Raw genomic sequence first — 24,762 nt, 5'->3', positions numbered from 1 at the left:
ATCGAATTATTTGTGACTAGATTCGAGGCGTTTGGAGGCCGATTCGCGAGGAAAAGGCATTGAAGAATAAAGAATTACACGGTTTGAGGTAAGTAACAGTTCTAAATTTGGTCTTGAGGGTATGAAACCCCGAATTGTTGTGATATGTGAGTGGTTTTGAGGTGACGCACATCCTAGGTGACGGGCGTGTGGGCGTGCACCGTAGGAATTGTGACTTGATCAAATTCCATGGAACTGTGTAGTTGAATAATCTGTTGTTATCTGTACATTCTCCATGTAGTAGACAAATTGAACCGCAAATCATGTTTAGATTATGTGTTGTCACTGTAGGGACCCACATAGGTTGTGTACATGTCGAATTATCTGCTAAATTATTGTTTTGTACTCAGTCACAGTTTACTTATTTATTTTATCTCAAGCTCTATTATTCATTATTGATGCATCATATCATTGTTGTTTGGGCTAGTTTTCATGATTATTGAGAGTCCGAGAGACTGGAGAGATTTATGACTGAGTGAGGCCGAGGGCCTGATTGTGAGATATTATACTATAGCACGTGAGTTGTCCGTGCAGCACGTGAGTTGTCCGTGCGGATCCATATATTATACTATGGCACGTGAGTTGTCTGTGCAGCACGTGAGTTATCCGTGCGGATCCAGATATTATACTATAGCACGTGAGTTGTCCGTGTAGCACGTGAGTTGTCCGTGCAATACGGGAGTTGCCCGTGTGAATCTAGATATTGATACTATAGCACGTGAGTTGTCCGTGCAACACATGAGTTGTACGTGCATATTATAGCGCTTGGGCTGAAGGATCCCCTCCGGAGTCTGTACACACCCCCAATGAGCGCAGGTACCTACTGAGTGCGAGTGCTGAGTGCTGAGTGAATGGAATGGCTGAATGACTATGGTCCTAAGAGGATACATTTGATATTATTCTTATTGTACTACTATTGTCATATATCACTATGTTGTAAATTTCTGAGAGATATTATCTCATGTTTCAATTGAACTTAATATGAAATTACTGTTTGGGCCTTAATTGTTAAACTTACAAGCATGCCTGCTTTCTTATTGTTGAAATTACTGTAATTGGACTTAGTTGTGAAGCTCGTGACTACCTTCAGTTCATTATTTAGTATTATTACTTGCTGAGTTAGTTATACTCATACTACACCCTGCACCTCGTGTGCAGATCCAGGTACTTCTGGACACGGCAGTTGCTAGTTCTCGGAGTTTTATCTGTTGGAGATTATCGAGGTAGCTGTTTGGCGTCCGCAGACTTGACTCTCTTTCCTTTTAATTTTTGTATTGTTCTATATGATCAGACAGTGTTTTAAGCAGTCAGACTTTGTTATCATTTAGATGCTCATGTACTCAGTGACACAGGGTTTTGGGAATGTATCTTATGTCAGTAATTTGTGAGATTTTTCTATGGAAATTCTAATATTATGATTTCAAATTTAAGAGATAATGTGGTCTATTGAGGTTGTCGGCTTGCCTAGTATTGAGATAGGCACCATCACGACAGGTTAGGATTTTTGGGTCGTGATAAGTTGGTATCAGAGCCTAGGTTATATAGGTCTCACGAGTAATGAGCAGGTTTAGTAGAGTCTTGTGGATCGGTATGGAGACGTCCGTACTTATCTTCGAGAGGCTGCCGAACCCTTAGGAAAATTTGACTTTCTTGTACTCTGTCATGCGAATTTGTTAATTCTGGGAAATATATTTATGTTATTCTATTCTCTCACAGATGGTGAGGAACTACCGGATCGGACGGTCAACCACCAATTAGGGCCGCGAAAGGCTGGTGCCGTAGTAGAGGCCGGGGCAAAGGTAGAGGTCAAGGTGTAGCTCGTACAGCAGTTGGAGTAGCACCACCAGTTGCTCCAACTTAGGAGCAGATTCCAGACATAGCTGAGCCGACAGGACCAGCTGTGCCCATTGTGATTCAAGGCCATTAGGAGGCTTTGGCCCAGATATTGACAGTTTGCACTGGCCTTGCTCAGGTGTTTTTGGTTCAGGCCGCACCTGCCACTTCTCAAGCCGGGGGAGGTACTCATACCCCTATTGCCCGTACTCCAGAGCAGGTAGTGTAGGGACTTCAGATACCGGGGGAACTACCAGCCTAGCTGGCTGCAGCTGTTCATGCCCCGGTAGTCCCCGTTATGGCAGATGATGAGCAGAGGAGACTTGAGAGATTTGGGAGGCTTCGACCTCCATCATTTAGCGGTGCTGGGTCAGAGGATTCTCAGGGTTTTCTGGATATGTTCCAACGGATACTTCGGACAGTGGGTATTTTGGAGACCAGTGGGGTCTCGTTTACTACTTTTCAGTTTTCTGGGGCTGTCTTCAGATGGTGGGAGGCTTATGAGAGGCGCGGGATGGTCGCTGCAGTACCACTTACATGGAAGGAGTTCTCTATTCTTTTTTGGAGAAGTTCGTGCCGCAGTCTCGTAGGGAGGAGCTGCGCAGACAATTTGAGTAGCTTCGGCAGGATAGCATGTCTGTGACCTAGTAAAAGATGAGGTTTTCTGAGTTGGCTCATCACGTAGTTTGGTTGGTTCCCACCGATAGGGAGAGGATTAGGATATTCATTGATAGCCTTACATATCAGCTTCGGTAACTTATGACTCGGGAAAGGGTGTCTGGGCTACATTTGATGAGGTAGTTGACATTGCTCGACAAATAGAGGTGGTCCGTAGCCAAGAGCATGGTGACAGGGAGACCAAGAGGCCTTGAGGTTCGGGCGGTTTTGGTGGGATACCTTCTAGGGGACAGTCCTACCACAGCAGGGGTCGTCCTTATAGGCCCGCTCAGATGACTTGTCCAGCTCATCGTGGTGCATTAGCTAGCCACGGTTTTTACAATGCTCACTCAAGCCAGTCTTCATTCAGTGCACTACCAGTGTAGAGTTCTCACCATGCCTCATCCGCTCAGGCTTCTACAGGTAATTCCTCGGGTTATCAGGAGAAGCAGTTCCCTCAGAGGAGGGATTATTACGAGTGCGGAGAATTTGGTCATTTCAAGAGAGATTGTCCTAGGCTCCTGAGAGGGGCTCCACAGCAGAGTTCTCGGCCGACGGCACCAGCAGTTACACCACCTCCCCAGCCAACTCTGGGTGGGGCTCAGCCAATCTGGGGTCTCCCAAGAGGGGGAGGCCGGTCAGGTGGCAGTCAGGCCTGGTTTTATGCTTATCCTGCTAGGCTAGATGTTGTTGCCTTAGATGCAGTGATCACAGGTATTGTCTCAGTGTGCCACAGGGAAACTTCTATATTATTTGACCCTGGTTCAACTTATTCGTATATATCATCGTATTTTACTCATTATCTGGATATGCCCCACGAGTCATTAGTTTTACCTGTTCGTGTTGTGGACCGTGTGTATCGGTCATGTGTGGTAACTATTGGGGGATTGGAGACTAGAGTTGATCTCTTATTTCTTAGTATGGTTTATTTCGATGTAATCTTGGGTATGGATTGGTTGTCTCCATGTCATGCAATTCTGGACTGTCACGCAAAAACCGTAACGTTGGTGATGTTGTGTTTGTCGAAGGTCGAATGAAGAGGTTCTCTAGATTATGTTCCTAGCAGGGTAATTCCTTATTTGAAGGCCCAACGTATGGTTAGGAATGGGTGTTTGTCATATTTGTCCTTTGTGAGAGATGTTGATGCAGGTACTCCTATTATTGATTAGTACTGGTAGTACGAGACTTCCCGGATGTATTTCATGCAGACCTGCTGGTTATGCCACCCGAAAGGGATATTTATTTCGGTATTGATTTGGTGTCGGGCACTCAGCCCATTTATATTCCTCCATATCTTATGGCACCAGCCGAGTTGAAAGAATTGAAAGAGCAACTTCAGAAACTTCTTGATAAAGGGTTTATTAGGCCTAGTGTGTCACCTTGGGGTGCACCGGTTCTATTTGTGAAAAAAGGAAGATGATACTATGCGGTTGTGCATCGATTACAAGCAGTTGAACAAAGTTACAATCAAGAATAAATATCCTTTGTCGCGTATTGATGATTTATTTGACCAGTTTCAGGGAGCGAGGGTATTCTCCAAAATTGATTTGAGATCTGGGTATCACCGGTTGAAAATTCAGGATTCAGATATTCTAAAGATAGCATTCAGGACTCGTTATGGTCACTATGAATTTCTCGTGATGTCTTTTGGGCTGACCAATGCCCCAGCAGCATTTATGCTCTTGATGAATAGTGTATTCCAGCCATATCTTGATTTATTTATCGTAGTATTTATTAATTATATTCTGGTGTACTCACGTAGCCAGGAGAAGAATGCACAACACTTAGGTATTGTATTACAGAGGCTGAGAGAGGAGAGACTTTATGCCAAATTCTCTAAGTGTGTGTTCTGGCTTAGTTCGGTGGCATTCTTGGGACACATAGTGTCCAGTGAAGGAATTAAGGTGGATCCGAAGAAAATATAGGCAGTTCAGAGTTGGCCCAGACCATCTTCAGTTACTGAGATTAGGAGTTTTCTCGGCTTGGCCGGTTATTATCGTCGCTTCGTGGAGGGTTTCTCGTCAATTGCAATGCCTATGACTAAATTGACCCAGAAAGATACTCCGTTCAGGTGGTCGGATGAGTGTGAAGAGAGTACTCATCCGTTTAGGTGGTCGGATGAGTACTCCATTAACATTTAATGGGTGAATTAAGTTGGAAAATTCAGAAAACCCTCTTGGTTTAATTTGAAGATTTGAGGGTCCAGTTAATATCGGAATTAGGTCAAAATTGGTATAGTTAGACTCATAGTCAATTGGGCTTTCGAATTTTGTAACGTTTGTCGGATTTCGAGACGTGGGCCCCACGGGCGAGTTTTGGGTAAAATTTTGGATTTTGTTGGAAAATTAGTATTTTCATATGGAATTAATTCCTATAATTTGTTTTGACTGGATCGAATTATTTGTGGCTAGCTTCGAGGCGTTTGGAGGCCGATTCGCGAAGAAAAGGCATTGAAGAATAAAGAACTACACGGTTTGAGATAAGTAACAGTTCTAAATTTGGTCCTCAGGGTGTGAAATCCCAGATTGTTGTGATATGTGATTGGTTTTGGGGTGACGAACATGCTAGGTGACGGGCATGTGGGAGTGCACCGTAAGGATTGTGACTTGGTCAAATTCCATGGAAATGTTTATTTGAATAATTTATTGTTATTTGTACATTCTCCATGTAGTAGAGAAATTGAACCACAAATCATGTTTAGATTATGTGTTGGCACTGTAGGGACCCACATAGGTCGTGTACATGTCGAATTATCTGCTAAATTATTATTTTGTACTCAGTCACAGTTTACTTATTTATTTTATCTCAATCTTTATTGTTCATTATTGATGCATCATATCATTGTTGTTTGGGCTGATTTTCATGATTATTGAGAGCCTGAGAGACTAGAGAGATTTATGACTGAGTGAGACCGAGGGCCTGATTGTGAGATATTATACTAAAGCACGTGAGTTGTCCGTGTAACACGTGAGTTGTCTGTGCGGATCCATATATTATACTATAGCACGTGAGTTGTCCGTGCAATACGTGAGTTATCCGTGCGGATCCAGATATTATACTATAGCACGTGAGTTGTCCATGCGGATCTAGATATTGATACTATAGCACGTGATTTGTCCGTACAGCACGTGAATTGTCCGTGCGGATTATAGCGCTTGGGCTGAAAGAGCCCCTCCGGAGTCTATACACACCCCCAGTGAGCGCAGATACCTGCTGAGTGCGAGTGCTGAGTGAATGGAATGGCCGAGTGACTGTGGTCCTAAGAGGATGCATTTGATTTCATTCTTATTGCACTACAGTTGTCATATATCACTATGTTGTAAATTTCTGAGAGATATTATCTCCTGTTTCAGTTGAACTTGATATGAAATTACTGTTTGGGCCTTAATTGTTAAACTTACAAGTATGCTTGCTTTCTTATGTTGGAAATTACTGTAATTGGACTTAATTGTGAAGCTCGTCACTACTTTCAGTTCTTTATTTAGTATTGTTACTTGCTGAGTTGGTTGTACTCATACTACACCCTGCACCTCGTGTGCAGATCCAGGTACTTCTGGACACGACAGTTGCTAGTTCTCGAAATTTTATCTGTTGGAGATTATCGAGGTAGCTGCTTAGCGTCTGCAGACCTTGACTCTCTTTCCTTTCACTTTTTAGACTGCTCTATATTTTCAGACAGTGTTTTAAGCAGTCAAATTTTGTTATTATTTAGATGCTCATGTACTTAATGACATCGAATTTTGGGAATGTATCTTATGTCAGTAATTTGTGAGATTTTTCTATGAAAATTCAAATATTATGATTTTAAACTTAAGAGAAAATATGGTTTATTGAGGTTGTCGGCTTGCCTAATATTGAGATAGGCACCATCAAAACAGGTTAGAATTTTGAATCGTGATACTTATATAGTTTGGTGGATCCTAAGTTTCCGTCACCTTTGCTGGTCTGAGATTTAATTGAACTTCGAATATTGGCTGATGACGCAGCGACGCCGGCAGTAAGGTAATAATTTGTGAACTTAGGAGAAATGAGAGATTTTTAGCAATGCAATTTGAAGGAGCAGTAACCAGAAGGAGAATTTTGTTTTTGTTAAAAATTTAATTCACATTTGATGTTACACCAAATTCAATTAATTTAATACATGTCAAAAATTTGTTGGCTTGCTATATTTTCTATTTGTCCGACATTAGATACAATGTATAGAATCAATTTATAACGATGGACCATGCATCTTGTCATAAATTACACGAAAGGTAACTAACAGGTTGTTTGGATGGTTGTTACCTATTATTTTTTACCGTATTGTTACTTTAAATATAATATTTGTTTTGATTGTTACTTAAATTTTATTGCATCGTATCGTTAAATTCATCGTTATATAATAACGAAAAGTGTCACTTTATGAAACGACAGATTTGGTGTGGTAGCGGCATTCCTTACTTTTTTCTCTCATCTTGCCTCTCCTAATTAGAATTAAATAATCATATTTTATCCTTTATTCTACTTTTTTAAAATAATAATTTTACTTTGTATCCTATTTTTTCTTAATAATTTTATAAGTTTATGCTTCATATTGTTAGTACATGACATTATGAAATGACGGCAAAAGATACAATATATCCAACCATTGTATTCTTCATTACAATACAATACAATATAATACGATACGATATAATACGATACATTATAAAACAACACGCCAAACAAGCCGTAACACTTAAAAGCTTTTGCCACTTGTTTGTTTGTGAGGCCGCGCCTTGATTTCAAATCAAGTTACAGTAAGTCGCTTTCTTTTAATTTTAAAATAGCTATGCTAATTCCAGAGTATTTAGTCAGTTGTAAAATTGATTTAAGAATAAAAAATATTAGTTCCCCGGTTCTAATATATGTGGCGGTATTTGATTCACGGAGTTTAAGAAAGAACGAGAAATTTTTGAAATTTGTAGTTCAAAACAAGACATAAATATTTGTGTGACTGACAATCATCTCATTAAGAATAAAGTAGGAAATTTAAAGTTAAATTATTTACAAATAAGAAAGTATACTCTTTTTTTTATTGAACAGAACAAAAATAAAATTATCTTTTTTTTCCTTGTCTGATTTATGTGGTTATTATGCCCTTGTCGACTAAGAAATAAGAATAGTCCATAGTTTATTGAGACTGCAATTATAAGGATAAATTTCAACATCAAACATAAAGGGTTGAAAGTGACATAACTATGAATTTCTCAATAAACGCCCACCTTCAAGAAGAACATTCAACAAGAAAAACAAGAGGGGATTCCTTTATTTAAGGGCTATGTACAGAAAAAATACGTGTATTGAAATTGAATATACTACTACTTTCAAAGTTTCAATTTATGTGAACCTATTTTTTCTTTAGTCCGTATAAAAAATAATGACCACATTCTATATTTGGAAACAATTTACTTTTATGTAATGATTTATAACCATACAAAATAAATGTGCCTCATCTTAAATCACAAGTTCAAAAGTCTTATCTTTTTTCTTAAACTAAATATGTTCACATAAATTAAAATGGATAAAGTATATAAAATTACCAGATGTAGTAAAAGGCAACTCTGACTATTGATGCATGCCAGTCTTTATTTGTTACAATAATTCGTCATTGATTGCTCAATTACCAAGACCAAGTCAATTTTCCACGGATAATGATTGATGCAGATGGGACAAATTGCTTCTTTATACAAGTCTAAAATACTGCTCAACGTTGATTTCTTCTTCTTTTTTTTTTTTTAGGATTGACCGCTTAACTCTCTAAAAAGGTATCTTGGTGTACTTAGCTTTCGCTACGTGTTAGAAAGGGTCGGATTACTTTAGGTCTTAACTCTTATGTATTCGGTTTTACTTTACATTTTTACAAGAGGCAATTTCTCCGGCTTCAATAAGTAACCTTCTTTGTCATATGGCGACAACTTTTACTGTTGCACCAAAGCTCCTTTCAAAACTAACTCTCTAGCAATACAAATAAAATCCTAGTTGCAAAGACTGCCTTTATGTTCTCACTCGTCAAGTGTGATTCATGTTATGCAACATTTTCTTAAATTAAAGGGGCTACCCTTTCTTTTCTTTTGGCATATTATAAACCATTAAAAAAGTCTGTTCTGTTAGGATCGAAATAACACGGTGCATGCGGAAGCTAACAATGCAAAGTTTGATGGACGATAAATCAGAGTATAAAAGAAAAATATATTAAACTAGGCATAATAATTTATTATGGTTTGATCAATCGATCTACATATGATTCATCACTAATATCAAAGGAGAAAACAATTTTTTTTGAGAGAACGGTCTCCCCTAAACAAAACTCTCTAAAAGACTACATTGTGGAGGTTATTGTTGTTGTATATGAAGGAGAGATCCTCAATTTATAGATGTCAAATACTTTTCCTCCAAGAAAAGAATAAGACATATAAATGAGATTTATTCATTTTAGGAGTCTTTTTCCCATTCCTCAAGAAATAGAATCCTAATACTTAAATTAGAAATTCAGGGCAAACCCACAAGTTCATCTAACCAAAGGCATAGGACGGTATTGACAAGAAACAAGGATGAAGCTTTGGAGTAATAGAAGAATTATCTTCAATCGCCCATACTAAAAATGAAATTTACGAAAACTTCTCTTGAAGGAAAAAATTAAGCAGCCGCTGTCCTGTAGAATATAAAAAGTAGGTAGTGTATACGGGTAAAACCGATCCCATGAGATGCCTCATCTTCCGATGAAGCAAACATAGCAAGAGACCCAACAGCAGGAAATCAGAATTGAGACAAGGAGCCCCTCGAGCCAAGGTCTGGGCAAAGCGCCCGACCTCGAGAGTATCGGAGCCATGACCCCGAGTTCGGTTCGAATCCCAAAGGTCTCAAAGGACACTACTAGGTAACCGAGCATGACCAACAAAAGGCCGTGGTATCCGTGAGCAACCGGATATCACGGCGTGGATCTTGGCACGTATCGGCACAAAACCAGTGATTGGTTAAACAGAAGATTTTTTACCTTTCATAGAATTGTAATTATGAAAAAACTTCCCTACTATATAAAGGGGGTCTCATTATTCATTGGGGACAGTGTAACATGCTTATCAAAGCAATATACTATTATATTCTATGTTATTCAAAGTTTCAGTTCTTGTTAATCAGTGCTTGGTCATTGTGAGTCCGGGATCGAGGGCGGATATTTCATTAAGGCTATTGTTAAGTCCGGAATCACACTCCTCAAGTGGTTTGATAATTTATCATCTCCTTTATCCGTTTAATCTTATGCAATTTATCGTTTGTATAGAATTAATCCACGTATCCTTAAAACCACAAATAAATTTAATTGTTATCTATTTTTTAGGATAAATAGTTTGGCGCCTACCGTGGGGCTAAGGATAATAGTGGCAATTTGATACGAATTTCTATAACACACCCTATTTTTCACTTGTTCTTTAAAGTCTTTAATTTCAGGTCAAGGCTTAAAATGTCGAACTCCCAATCTTCCCTTTTGAACGTGGATGCTAAGTCTGGACACTATGGCGAGAACAACGATGTGGAACCCAGTAACGAGGTACCCCTGTCGACCTCAACGGAGTTCCGGCCACCGACCCGATCGACACTAACTCGCATGTGGCCATCAATGCAAACTCGCCTACCGATTCTGAGAACATCATCAGTGGGGGAGTCCGATCGGTAGCCCAAAACATAAACGATGGTGAAGGTGATGGGATCAACTTACGAGTAATCATCGAAATGTTGCAGGCTCAATAAGTAGTGATAGCCTAGTTGCAAAACTAGAGTCGCGCCCCCAGCAGGGTTGAGCCCAAACCTTCTTGGGAAAATGCTCGCATAAATGAACCAATCATAGAAAGGCTGAGTGAAATTGAACCCGGGACTAACCCCAAGATTATAAAGATGCTTGAGGAACTGACAAAATAGGTGGAATCGGGAGAAAAGAAGATCAAAGCTAATAACAAAAGAGTAGAAACCTACAATTCTAGGGTCGACCAAATCCCAGGAGCAGCACCGATATTTAAGGGTCTGGATTTCAAAAATCTTTCCCTCCGAGCGCAGCTCCGAAGCCGATCCCAAAGAAGTTCCTCATGCCCTAAATTCTTAAGTACAACGGGACAACTGTCCCAAATGAACATGTGACCTCCTATACGTGTGCCATCAAGGGGAACGACTTGGAAGATGATGAGATCGAGTTCGTCTTGCTGAAACAGTTCAGAGAGACCTTGTCAAAAGGAGCTATGATATTGTATCACAACTTACCCCCTAATTCTATTGACTCGTCTGCTATGCTTGCAGACTCCTTTGTGAAAGCACACGCCGGGGCCATCAAGGTCGAGACCAGAAAGTCAGACCTTTTCAAAGTTAAGCAAAGAGATAATGAGATGCTCAGGGAATTCGTGTCCCGGTTTCAAATGGAACGAATGGACCTGCCTCCGGTCGCGGACGATTGGGCCGTTCAAGCCTTCACCCAAGGACTCAATGCTCGAAGCTCTTCACAAAATTTGAAGCAAAATCTGATAGAATATCTAGCGGTAACTTGGGCCGACATCCATAACCGGTACCAATCAAAAATCAGGATCGAAGATGACCAGCTTGGGGCCCCTTCCGGGTCCGTTTATCCCGTCAGAGCTAGTGACAGATAAAAAAGAGACATTGATCGTGAATCAAGATTAAACAGAAACCGGTATCAACCATATAACGGAGATCGAAGAGGTAATGGGCCAGGATGAAACCTTGTGAGAAGTGAAATAAGAGGCGATCGAGTACAAAATAACAGGGGGCTCATGAGCAAAAGCGGTTTTGAAAAGCCCATCGAGCCTAAGGAAGCGCTAAGGTTATAAGAATACAACTTCAATGCCGATGCTGTTGCTACCGTATCTATCATCGAACGCATCAAAGACACCAAATGGCCTCAACCTTTACAGTTTGATCTTGCCCAAAGAGACCCCAACCTAATGTGTAAATATCATGGCACTCACGGCCACATAACTGAAGACTGTCGATAACTAAGAGAGGAAGTAAACGGTTATTCAACAACGGACACCTTCGAGAATTCCTGAGCGATCGAGCCAAAAATCATTTTAGGAATAGGGACTCTAAAAAGAAGATCGAGCAGGAGGAACCTCGGCATGTCATTAACATGATCATTGATGGGGTCGACGTCCCCCAGGGTCCGGTGTTAAAGCGCACCAACGTGTCCATCACAAGGGAGAAACGGACTCGAGATTACGTGCCAAAAGGAACTGTATCTTTCAACGACGAGGACGCTGAAGGCGGCGTGTAACCGCACAATGATGCACTATAATATTTGTACTCATAAATAAATATCGAGTTAAGCGTGTGTTAATTGATTCATGTAACTCAGCCAATATCATCAGATCATGGGTCGTAGAACAGCTGGGTCTACGAGGCCAAATTGTGCCTGCAGTCTGAGTTCTAAACGGATTCAACACGACATGTGAGACCACTAAAGGGGAGATAACCCTACCGGTGAACACCGTCGGAACCGTTCAGGAAACAAAGTTTTACATTATTGAAGGAGATATGAGATACAATGCTCTATTTGGGAGACCATGGAATCGCAACATGAGGGCGGTGCCCTCGACACTATGCCAGGTTTTGAAATTCCCAACACCAGGAGGGATTAAAATAATTTAAGGAGAATAACCGGCCGCAAAGGAGATGTTTGTAGTCGATGAGGTGGTCTCGATATCTGCACTCTGGACATCAAAGAATTTGAGTTCGATCACCAAGGAAGGAACCAAATAGAAATCACCGATACCGGCCCCGACCGAGCCGGAAAAGCAGGGAATGAGTGATGATGACGACTATAGAGTTCCCAGGTCTTTCATAGCCCCCAACGATACCGATGCCACCAAATCAACGATCGAGGAGCTGGAGCAAGTCATATTGATCGAGCACCTGCCCGATCGAATGTATACCTAGGCACGGGGTTAAGTTCCGAGCTCAGCAAAAAACTCATTGAATTCCTTATAGTTAACATAGATTGTTTCTCCTGGTCCTACCTTCACATAACAGGGATCCCGCCAGAAATAACTACTCACAAGCTGAGCCTGGATCCGAAGTTCCACCCGGTCACACAAAAAATGAGGCCTCAGTCCGAAGTCAAACATGCATTCATCAAAGACAAATTATCTAAACTCCTTAAAATAGGATCCATTCGGGAAGTTAAATACCCGGATTAGTTAGCAAACGTAGTAGTAATCCCTAAAAAGGGGAATAAATTAAGAATGTGTGTAGACTATAAAGACTTGAACAAGACATGCCCCAAGGATTCTTTTCCTTTGCCCAACATTGATCGCATGATCGATGCGACGGCCAGCCACGAGATCCTCAGCTTTCTCGATGCCTATTCCGGGTGCAACCAAATTCGGATGGACCCCGACAACCAGGAAAAAACATCCTTCATCACTAAGTACGACACCTACTGTTATAACATAATGCCATTCAGACTAAAAAATGCTGGTGCCACTTACCAACGCCTAGTAAATCGGATCTTCGAAAAGCAAATAGGAAAATCAATGGAGGTTTATATTGACGACATGTTAGTTAAGTCCCTACGAGCAGAGGACCATTTGAAACATTTACATGAAACCTTCAACATATTGAAGAAATACAATCTGAAGCTAAACCTAAAGAAATGTGCATTTGGAGTCGGGTCCGGGAAATTCCTCGGATTCATGCTGTCCAACAAAGGAATCGAGATCAACCCCGATAAGATCATTTCCATAGAGGACATTACTGTGGTGGACAATGTCAAGGTCGTCCAAAGGTTAACCGGGCGCATTGCCGCCTTGGGTCGATTTATTTCAAAGTCCTCCGATAAGATCCATCGGTTCTTCTCGTTATTGAAGAAAAAGAATAACTTCTCATGGACCCCGGAGTGCCAACAAGCCTTTGAAGAACTCAAGCGGTACATTCCAAGCCTGTCTTTGATTCATACTCTGAAAGAAGATGAGCAGATGTACTTGTACTTAGCGGTATCTGAGATAGCGGTAAGTGGAGTCCTGGTCCGGGGTACACAATTTCCTATCTATTATGTTAGCAGGACTCTAGACGAGGCTGAAACTAGATATCCTCATCTGGAAAAATTGGCGCTCGCTTTGCTAAGCACCTCTAGGAAGTTAAAACCGTATTTTCAATGCCATCACATGGAAATCAGTGGATACGATATCGAATATCGACCCCGAACCGCCATCAAATCTCAAATTTTGGCGGACTTCGTGGCCAACTTCACGTCGGCCCTAATACCCGAGGTCGAAAGGGAATTATTGTTGAACTCGGGGACTTCCTCGGGGATCTAGACCCTCTTTACATAAGGTGCCTCAAACACAAAGGGGTCTGAACTTGACATCGTGTTGAAGCCACCGGCGAGTAATGTAGTTAGGCAATCTATTAGAACTGTAAAATTTACTACCAACGAGGCCGAGTATGAGGCCATGATTGCAGGTCTCGAACTGGCTAAAATCCTGGGGGCCGATGTGATCGAAGCTAAGTGCGATTCCCTCCTTGCGGTGATCTAAGTCAATGGGACGTTCAAAGTCAAAGAGAAACGAATGCAAGGGTATCTGGATAAACTACAGGTAACGCTACATCGGTTCAAGGAGTGGACCCTGTAACATATACCTCGGGATCAAAACAACGAAGTCGATGCTCTCGCTAAGTTGGGATCGTCGGTTGATGGCAATGAATTCAGCTCGGGAACGGTCATACAACTTATGAAATCGGTAGTGGAAAAAGACCACGCTGAGATAAGTTCGACAAGCTTAACGTGGGACTGGAGAAATAAGTATATAGATTACCTGAAGATCGGAAGTTTCCCTCGGATCCTAAAGAATCAAGAGCCCTGCGCATAAAGGCGGCCAGGTTCTATTTGTCCAAAGATAACACCCTATTCAGGAGAACGTTCGATGGCCCACTCGCCATATGTCTGGGACCGGGTGATATCGAATATATCTTAAGGAAAGTTCACGAAGGCACCTACGGGAATCATTCGGGTGCCGAATCGCCGGTTCATAAGATAATCAGAGCTGGCTACTACTGGATCGACATGGAAAAAGATGCGAAGGAGTTCATATGAAAGTGTGACGGATGTCAAAGGCACACACCGATGATCCATCAGCTCGGGGAGCTACTACATTCGGTCCTGTCACCTTGGCATTCATGAAATGGGGGATGTACATCGTTGGTCCCCTACCATGGGCACCCGGTAAGGCTCAATTTATATTATTTATGACTGACTATTTTCTAAATGGGTCGAAGCCCAGGCATTTGAGAAAGTCATGGAGAAAGAAGTTATTGATTTTAGTTGGGACCACATAATATGCTGGTTTGAAATACCGGCCGAGATCGTATACGACAACGGGAAGCAGTTCGCCGGCAGTAATGTGAGCAAATATTTCGAGGACCATAAGATCAAAATGATCCTATCAATACCGTATTACCCTAGTGGGAACAGTCAGGTGGATTCTACGAACAAGACCATAATCCAAAACCTTAAGAAGAGATTGACCGACACCAAAGGAAAATGAAAGGAAATTTTGCCTGAAGTCCTGTTGACATATCGTACGGCCTCAAAATCTAGTACCAGGGCCACCCTGTTCTCACTGATCTACGGTGTCAAAGCAGTAATATCAGCCAAAGTAGGAGACCCGAGTTTTAGGTTCCGATATATGAATGAAGAATCACACGATGAGGCCATGAGCACGAGCCTGGAATTATTGGACGAGAGGCGCGATGCTGCCCTTGTCCTATTGGCCGGCCAAAAATAACGGATCGAAAGGTATTACAAGCGGAGAGCCAACCTACGATACTTCAATATTGGGACCAAATTGGGAAGGTCCATGTGGGATTATCGAGATTACCGACAAAGGATCATAAAAAATCGAAGTAGGGAATGGTGAGCGGCTATCGAACAACTGGAACGTAACCCAATTAAAAAGATACTACTACTAAGATATGACCCCATCCATTCTTTTCTTTACATATATTACGAATTGGACTATCACTTGCAGGCAACAACCAAAGAATGATGCAGCTATTAGGCACGAAAGCACGAATTGTACTCTTTCTTCCTTGAACCGATTTTGTCCCAAATGGGTTTTCAGGCAAGGTTTTTAATGAGGCAACAGTAGATCGTGCTAACTTAGAATTGAAGGCCGGTTATGAACCGGAGTCGAGGGTCGCATCAACAGTATCCAAGCCCTTTCAATGATAGACCTCGAATAATGGGGGCCATCACCCTCGGATAATGATTTTAGCAAGGAAGAAAACTTTGTGCTTCAAGAGTCTGGGCTCGATGGATAGGATTTATTATAGGGGACAAACGGTCAAATGAACCGTTCCCACATAGACCACTTAAGCCATAACACGAAGCTTGTACACATTTGCAATCTTGTATGTTGCACACAGAAATAAAAAAAAGTTTCTACCTTGCAGATACATATTTTGTCCCTTAAGACTATTACATTTTGTTCCTTAAGGATAGATATTGAGCCCAAGGGTCGCCTCTATCCGGATCCAAGAGATCACCCCCACTCGGGGACTGTCATCATAGGCAAGCTCGGACGGCTTAGGTATCGAGCCTCGGGGGTACAAAGCATATTAGCCAATACCCAAACTTAAAAGGCTATGGCCATCCTAAAAATGACTTGGAGACGTCCAAGGCCCGTAGTCAAAACTTAAGGCCTTCAAAAATTCCAAACCAATTCAAAGACTACCCTCGGCAAAACTATAATCTAAAAATGTTTAAGTACGCACTTTGGGGAAAGCTTCCAGTCATACCAAGCCCCCACGAGTTTCAAACTAAATTACATCTAGAACGATCCTTGTAAGAACCTCCAAACGAGACCCTATTACTACGTTTTATTTCGTGTTAAGGCATTGGAAATCTTTGCAATCATAAAGAAGAAACCAAAGAAACTAACTCGAAAATTGCCAAAGGAAAGCCTAATATATATATTCCAATAAAGATATTTACAAAGGCCAAACGGCCTCAACAAAATGAACAAAAACACAAAAACAAAAGAAAAATCTCTAAGGAACCTAAGCCTGATCTCCACCGAAGCCAGCCTCATCACCGGGGCCATCGGGGTCTTCTCCGCCCTCGGGTTCGCTGGAGTCCTCAGAGCCTTCCTCGTCCTCGGGGTCATCCAGCTTCTTGACCTCGGCCTTGAGCCTTTTAGCATCTTCGATCTCGACCAAGAGGTCAAAAACCCGGGCATGGACCACCTCGAGAGCCTCTATTCGGGACTGCTATTTCACGTATTCGAGAGCCTCGAGAGCCACTGCAAATACCGATAAGGAAAAGGGAGGTAAAACGTGAAATCGACATATAAAAGAAAAGGACATTTATGTGTACATTAAACTTCTCAGAGAATGACCTAAATTTGGCAGGTATCAGGTCGGCGGTCCTCACTCAGACAAAATTTCCCTACTAACCCCGATCTCGATTTTCGTCAATGCATGAAAATGGGGCTTTGCTGGCCCGTCGTAGGAGCTTTGTCAGTCCCCCTCCGGAAGATTCGGGGACTGTATATGCGGAGTAGATGATCGATAGTGAACAGGGAGGAGCTAATTTTATTCACGAAGAATCGGAGGAGGATTACGATCCTCCAAAGAGATTGGTGGATCTGATCGAAGCACACTTCATACCTCCTACAGAAATCCAGAACACCCGGGTCCACCGGGCCTAGTGTCAAGGGGTAAGTGTAAACTCTCAGATACCCCTCTACATGGGTAGTAATGTCGTCATCGGGCCTGGGGATTACTCTGTCCTTATCTGTCCAGCCACAGTCCTTGCGAACCGTAGGGAGAACGACCTCGGTGATGGAGCAAATGTACCAAGATACCGCCTCGCATCGACCTTGCACCGATGAAGGTTTTTCGACCTTAAAGTCGTCAGTGATCGAACACCCTCTGGGTACGAACATTTTCAAGGGAGGTTCGGCTTCCGGTTCATTGGTAGCCGCGCCCGAAGCGAACCTCTCAAGGTCAACCACATCAGGAGCGTTCTCCTCAACTTCGGCGGTCGGCCTTTAACAACTTTTTGGGGAACAGTCTTAGAAGTCTTCACCATTGTTATCTAAGTTAGAATAAGTGAAAAGGAAGATTAGGAGATGAAGGACAAAAGTTTGCTGAGAAGATCAAACGTGCTGGTTCGGGTAAAAAGATAAACGGAAACTTGTAATTTGCTGAAAACTCTTGAAGAACGGAGGTAAAAATATTAGGGTGGGAAGAGAAGCACTGATATCCTGAAGGTACGAGGGTAGAAACTTGGTCAAAAATTAAATAATGAATGAAAGATGGGGGTATTTATAGGGACTTCGCGATGTTTCGTATCCAAGGACATCATGTCGATAGCTAACACGCATTTGAAGTCATTATGACACATCTGACGGGACGTTTCGAATCTTTTGTCGTTTCTGCTGCGACGTTTTGGGAAGGAAACGAGGTGCTCATGTCGTTTCCGTAAACTTACTCTCTGAAAAATGAGGTATACGGTAAAATCGAGCCCATGAGATGACTCATTTTCCGATGAAGCAAACGGAGCAATAGGCGCAACGGCAGGGATCCGGAATCGAGACCAGGAGCCCCTCGAGCCGGGGTCCGGGAAAAGCGCCCGGCCTCGAGAGTATCGGAGCCATGACCCTGAGTTTGGTTCGAATCCCAAAGGCCTCAGAGAACACTACTAGGTAACCGAGCACGACCAACAAAAGGCTGTGATATCTGTAACCAGCCGGATATCACGGCGTGGATCTCGGCACTTATCAGCACAAAACGAGTGATTGGTTAAACAAAAGATTCTTTACCTTTCATAAAATTGTACTTAGGATAAAACTTCTCTACTATATAAATGGGGTCTCATTATTCATTTGGGATAGTGTAACACGCTTATCAATGTAATATACTATTATTTTCTCTGTTATTCCAAGTTCCAGTTCTTGTTCATCAGTGCTTGGTCATTGTGAGTCCGGGATCGAGGGCGGATATTTCATTAAGGCTGTTGTTAAGTCCGAAATCACCCCCCTCAAGTGGTTTGATAATTTATCACCTCCTTTATCCGTTTAATCTTACGCAATTTATCGTTTGTATCGAATTAATCCACGTATCCTTAAAACCACAAACAAATTTAATTGTTATCTGTTTTTTAGGGTAAACAGGCAGGCCATGTGGTCAAATGAAAGAGACCGAAGTATTCAAAATCTGTTCTTATTACTACAATAATCGGAGTATCTGCTTGATTGCTGGGGTTGACTATTCAAAAGAGATGAAAAGGACCAGTCAGATCTAGTGGTTTTAGAAAACAGTTATTCATTAATGCACGAAACAAATAATATGACAAGGAGTCTAATCTTGTCTTGGAAATGTTCCATCTCCATTTGGTTTGATTCTTAAGAATTCCAATAGCACAAAGATCACCTGTTTGAAACCAAGGGACCAAACAATTTCCATGAAACGCTTTGCAGATTTCTATTTCCTTTCCTGCAATATAGTGTCGTTGCTCTTCATAATTTCCACTGCTTTAGACACTATATCGAAGGATAGCCCAATCAAAGATGGCCATACCATAGTTTCAGCTGATGGCTACTTTGAGCTTGGATTTTTCAGCCCTGGAAATTCCATGAATCGGTACGTTGGAATATGGTACAAGAAAATTTCGAAGGCTCAGAAAGTGGTCTGGGTTGCCAATAGATCCAACCCACTGAATGACACATCTGGAATATTAACAGTCAGTGACAAAGGGATTCTACTGCTCATGAATGGCACCCAAGATGTGATTTGGTCATCGAATTCATCGACATCCTTGAGGGATCCAGTAGCTCAGCTTTTGGACACTGGAAATCTTGTCCTAAAGGATGGCAGTGATCTTAATCCGGAAAACTATGCTTGGCAGAGTTTTGATTATCCAGGCAGTACATTATTACCGGGCATGAAGGTTGGTCGTAATTTGGTCACTGGCATGAATTGGACACTAACATCGTGGAGGAGCAGTGATGACCCTTCTCCAGGAGAATATATGCACCGTGTTGATACAAATGGTTACCCTCAATATTTTTTGTTGGAAGGTCCTGTAATAAAGTATAACACGGGACCATGGAATGGACGTTCTTTTACTGGGGGACCAAATTTGAAACCAAATCCTTATTATACATTTGAGTTCGTGATGAATGACAAGGAGATCTACTTTACGTATGAGCTTCTCAATTCTTCTCTTCCCACCTGGGTGGTATTGAATCCGGCAGGCCTGATTCAACGGCTTTTATGGATAGAACGAACCGAAAGCTGGTTTCTTTACTCAACAGGACAGATGGATAACTGCGATCGTTATGCCTTGTGTGGTCAATTTGGGAAGTGCAACATCAATGACTCCCCTCCATGTGATTGTTTGAGAGGTTTTAAGCCTAAATATCAACAAGAATGGGATGCAGCAGATTGGTCTAATGGGTGCGTACGAAGAACTCCATTGGAATGTGGGACAAGTGATCGGTTTCTGAAATACTCTGGTGTGAAATTGCCAGATACACGCCATTCCTGGTTTGACAAAACCATTGGCCTTGAGGAATGCCAAAGGTTGTGCCTGAGGAACTGTTCCTGTGTTGCATATTCTAATCTTGATGTCAGAAACGGCGGGAGTGGATGCTTACTCTGGTTTAACCAACTCATTGATATAAGGGAATATGCTCAACTTGATGAAGATCTCTATGTGAGGATGGCTGCATCAGAAATAGGTAAGTCTATTAATCAATTCATCACCGCCTTATGCTTAATCGGTGGGAACTTTACAGTAATAGCATCTTAAAGACATGCTAAGCTGTTGGCTATGTATCATCTTTATATATACTACTATCATACCGGAATTTTTCACATTTTCGTAGTAAACTTTTGACAGGTTCAAACCATATAGGAAAGACAACAAAAGCAGTCATTGCAATTGTATCAACGGTTTCAGCGATAATCCTTCTTGGTTTTCTGTCTTGGTCTGTAATGCGAAGAAAGAAGAGGAAAAGAGGTTAGCAAATTTGTCCATCATGTTGAATAATATCTTAAAGTGCAGATAGGAAAATCTACTACACTACCTGGCTAGCCGGAGAATACCTCTGGTTAATTGGCTTCTTTCGATCTGCTCTGAAGAATTTTGGAAAGTATAGTTGCTTCATTAACCTCAATATCATCTTTACAAAAGTTTTCCATTTTACAGCAGGTCCAGAAGGAAAGGAAGAGATGGAACTACCCTTGTTTGATTTGATGAGTATTACTATTGCAACAGAGAATTTCTCATCAGATAATATCATTGGAGAGGGTGGTTTTGGACCTGTTTATCGGGTAACTAGAATCATTTACTCTTATGTATCTTAGTCAAAACACACGAATGATGCTCTTGTGGTTTACACTTTGCGTGGATGTGTGGCAGGGAAAACTATCAGCTGGACCAGAAATAGCAGTGAAAAAACTCTCCCAACATTCTGGACAAGGTCTTGAAGAGTTGAAGAATGAAGTTGTTCTGATTTCCAAACTTCAACACAGAAACCTAGTTAAGCTTCTAGGCTGTTGTCTTGAAGGCGAAGAAAGGATGCTAGTTTATGAATATATGCCGAACAACAGCTTGGACTTCTTCATCTTTGGTTCATTTCTCTTAACTCATTTCATTTAAAGATCCATCTTATCATATCAGCATTATTATGCTAACACAATGTTCTTTTCTCATTCTAAGATGAATAAAAGCTCCGTAAAAGATAAACCATGATAAAGAGATCCAAACTGAATTACAATGATATTCTTCAGATGAGAGCCGGAAGAAACAACTTCCCTGGGAAAATCGCTTTCAAATTGCTATGGGAATATCAAGGGGGCTTCTTTATCTTCATCAGGACTCCAGATTAAGGATTATACATAGAGATCTAAAGACCAGCAACATTTTATTGGACAGCGAATTGAATCCAAAAATTTCAGACTTTGGACTGGCTAGGATTTTTGGTGGGGACCAAATTGAAGAAGAAACAAAGCGAGTAATAGGGACATAGTAAGTTCTCATTGACTCTTTCATCTTTACCTTCACCAAATCATTGATATATAGTATTTAACATTATGTTTTCATGCAGTGGCTATATGTCTCCAGAGTATGCAGTTGATGGGAAATTTTCAGTGAAATCAGATGTCTTCAGTCTTGGTGTTCTTTTACTAGAAATAGTGAGCGGAAAAAAGAACAGGACATTTCAGCATTCCGACCACCATCACAGTCTTCTAGGACATGTAAGCAAGATACGAATCCAACATTTGCTTCATTGTTTCCTGCTGCACTCGTATTTTGTGCATATCATGTAAACCATACTGATTTTGCTTTAATTTGTAGGCTTGGTTATTATGGAATGAAGGCAAGGCCTTGGAACTAATGGATACATGTCTCACAGAATCGTTCGTGAAATCTCAAGTGTTAAGATGCATTCATGTGGGGCTATTATGTGTTCAAAAACTAACAGTAGACAGACCAACAACGGCATCAGTTGTTTTCATGTTGAGCCATGAAGAAGTGGCATTACCTCAACCAAAGGAGCCAGGTTTTTTCATAGAGAGGAATGCAGCTGAAACAGATGATTCAACTGAGAAAAGATGCCTCACTGACAATGTTTTGACATTTACAATTCTTGAACCAAGATAGCAATGGCGCAAATGGATTAAAAAATGCTAGAATGCCTACATCTGGGATACCTATATGCATAGTATAACTTTTCTATGAAAGGAATCCAATTGAACCCCTTCAGACTATGAAGTTTCACACCTGAAAATAGAGGCAAGGTACACTATCATTTTGCGATGACAAAAACTGTAAACTAACTTTCTTTCAGAGTCATTAAGAAAAATCAAAAACTAATGCATGCTTTTGAGCCATTACTTTCAGTTAGTTGGAAACTTGGAATATTAGATATTCAATATTAGACTTGCATTTATTAGCATGCGTAGCTTTTAGAGAATGACATCAAGATGCCTAAGCCTGTGCTAAACAATTGCATATTTCTTTCATCAAAATTAGATTGATTAAGTGAAGCCAAGTCTCAAGAGCAGTGGGGACTATTGTATCAAGTTGTGCAAAAGAGACTTCATTGTGAGAACATGATGGAATGGTCATATCAGATGCTACACAATATAATGGCTAATAATAGATCTGGAATGGCTAAATGAAAACTTAAAACATAGGTCCAGTAATAACTATTCTTGTGTAATGTATGGAGCTTTTAATCCAAGAATGAAAACAGGAAAGAACCTTCGGAAAAAATGCCTAAACTACCCCTATGGTTTGCTAAATAGTTTACAAATACCCTGCATCCATCTATTTAATTTTATTGATAAAATTACCCTCACGTCTAACGGCAAAACTTGTGGGCCTTTAATTTAATGACGTGGTGGTTTTTTACTGGGCCATGTGGCAAGCTCGGGCAGAAACAAAAAATGGATATTTAGTTTGACCCACTTACATGATCTGACCCTATATTTTCTTACCTGGGTCATAAAATTACATTAACCCATCCGAGAAAAACCCTTCTTTTACCATTTTTCATCTGTATTCTCTCTGTAACCGTATGTCCAAGGAATACATTTAGGAAAATGTTCAACAAAGTCAAGCAAAATATGGGAAGCAGGACGTTCCGGCAAAAAAAAAAAAACAGTTGTTCATAGTGAGAGATCTCATTTTGACTAATGAAAAACTGTCGCATACACCCATATATATCTTTTTTGAGCAGTCCCAGATTACTATATTAAGAGGGTGTTTGGCTAAACTTATAAGCTGATCAAACTAGCTTATAAGTACTTTTTGGCTTATCTACGCGTTTGGTAAAATTAAAAGTAATTATAAGTTAAGTGCTTATAAGCCAAAAATAAGCCAAAAGCCATAAGTTGGTCTCCCCCAACTTATCAAATTTCAGCTTATAAGCACTTTAGGTTTGACCAAAATACTTACTATTCTATCCCTAAAATATTTCTTTTTAAAACAAAACTCTTCGTATAATTTTACTCTTCAAAACCTATAAACAGTCGTTGCCTTCTTTAGTCGTGCCTCTGCAATAGTAGAGGGGTTGATTCCTCTGTTACGTGGTATTCCCTTCTTTCGTTCTTCTCTGTTCGTGAGTTGTCCATTGGTTGACTGTGATTCTTGCGCTCTCATTGTTGAAGGAAAGCTCTCTAAATATCTCCAGTCGTAACTCTGCAACTATCATAAATATCTTGTGGTAACGAAATTCACTTGTCTTCTTAAGGCTGCTTTGTTTCAACAGTACTGATTGTTGTGTTAATGCTACTGGATATTGACAGTAATATTTAAGGCTACTTTGTTTCAAGAGTGATTGCTATGTTTCCCAACTCAATCCTTTACAACATTTATTTATGGAAATCTCTTCTTTTCCTTCCTTAACTCTCAAATGCAAGTCACACAATTAACTCTACGCTTTTCATAAGCATAAGCCCTTTGTCAACTGAGCTCAACATCAACACAATGTTATAACTTTTATTTTAAAGATACTAATCATCAAGGACCAGGTTCATTAGGTTATAAACATCACAGTCCAAAGTAAAAAATACAACCCATCTTCCCCATTTTGGAATCATCGAAAAGTTGCATAATTATGTTAGATAACAAGATTTTAATAGAAATTACTCATGACCACTAGGGCTACTTTAAATGTAATTATGGAATCAAATATAATTTATCAATCTAATGATATTAGCCATCTAAGAAGCATCAACAAATAGTTAGAGCACAAAAACAGTCGATTATCATTGATAATTAGTCATCCACAAGCATAAAGAGAAATAAAAACACTGAATCATGAGCAAAAGAAATAAAAAAAATCTCATCCGGGTCAGTGGTTGATCTAACTAGGCTAGGAAGGTCTTAAGGCTGGGAAGAACCAGATTATTAGTTCTTGGCTTGAAGCAGTTTCAGCATATCATGAAGAACACCATCATTCTTCTCCTTCTGCTTTGCTAGCTCAGCTCTGAGAGCATCTCTCTCAGTTTCCACTTCTGCCAACCTCTTCTTCAACCTTTCAATTTCAGCATTCTTAGCCCCACTCTCTTGCACCAAGGCTCGCACTTTGCTGTTCACAGGTACCCTTTTGGATGAACCAGGTTCTTTGGGAGTGGTGTAGACTTCATAGTCACAAGCAGCCAAAGTATTTGCCCCTAAGTGATCCTTACTTGTACCAA

General features: G+C 40.8%; 1 protein-coding gene across 3 annotated transcripts; it reads left to right on the top strand.

The window, feature by feature from the left end:
- Positions 1-18,855: 18,855 nt before the first annotated feature.
- LOC104103868 (G-type lectin S-receptor-like serine/threonine-protein kinase At4g27290) lies at positions 18,856-22,458 on the top strand. Of its 3 annotated transcripts, none has more exons than XM_070181494.1 (7): positions 18,856-20,291; positions 20,453-20,572; positions 20,765-20,886; positions 20,975-21,185; positions 21,346-21,583; positions 21,663-21,813; positions 21,914-22,458. In XM_070181494.1, the coding sequence occupies exons 1-7, from the start codon at positions 19,013-19,015 to the stop codon at positions 22,217-22,219; spliced, it is 2,427 nt and encodes an 808-aa protein (XP_070037595.1). In that variant the 5' UTR covers positions 18,856-19,012; the 3' UTR covers positions 22,220-22,458. The 3 variants fall into 3 exon arrangements, with proteins under 3 accessions (XP_070037595.1, XP_009610105.1, XP_070037596.1); XM_009611810.4 differs by having other exon boundaries at positions 18,858-20,291; positions 20,762-20,886; XM_070181495.1 differs by lacking the exons at positions 18,856-20,291; positions 20,453-20,572; positions 20,765-20,886 and having other exon boundaries at positions 21,055-21,185; positions 21,275-21,583.
- The last annotated feature ends 2,304 nt before the right edge of the window (positions 22,459-24,762 follow it).

This window comes from Nicotiana tomentosiformis, chromosome 7 (genome assembly GCF_000390325.3).
Source record: "Nicotiana tomentosiformis chromosome 7, ASM39032v3, whole genome shotgun sequence".
NCBI lineage: Eukaryota > Viridiplantae > Streptophyta > Magnoliopsida > Solanales > Solanaceae > Nicotiana > Nicotiana tomentosiformis.
This window is presented reverse-complemented; position numbering and strand designations above follow the sequence as displayed.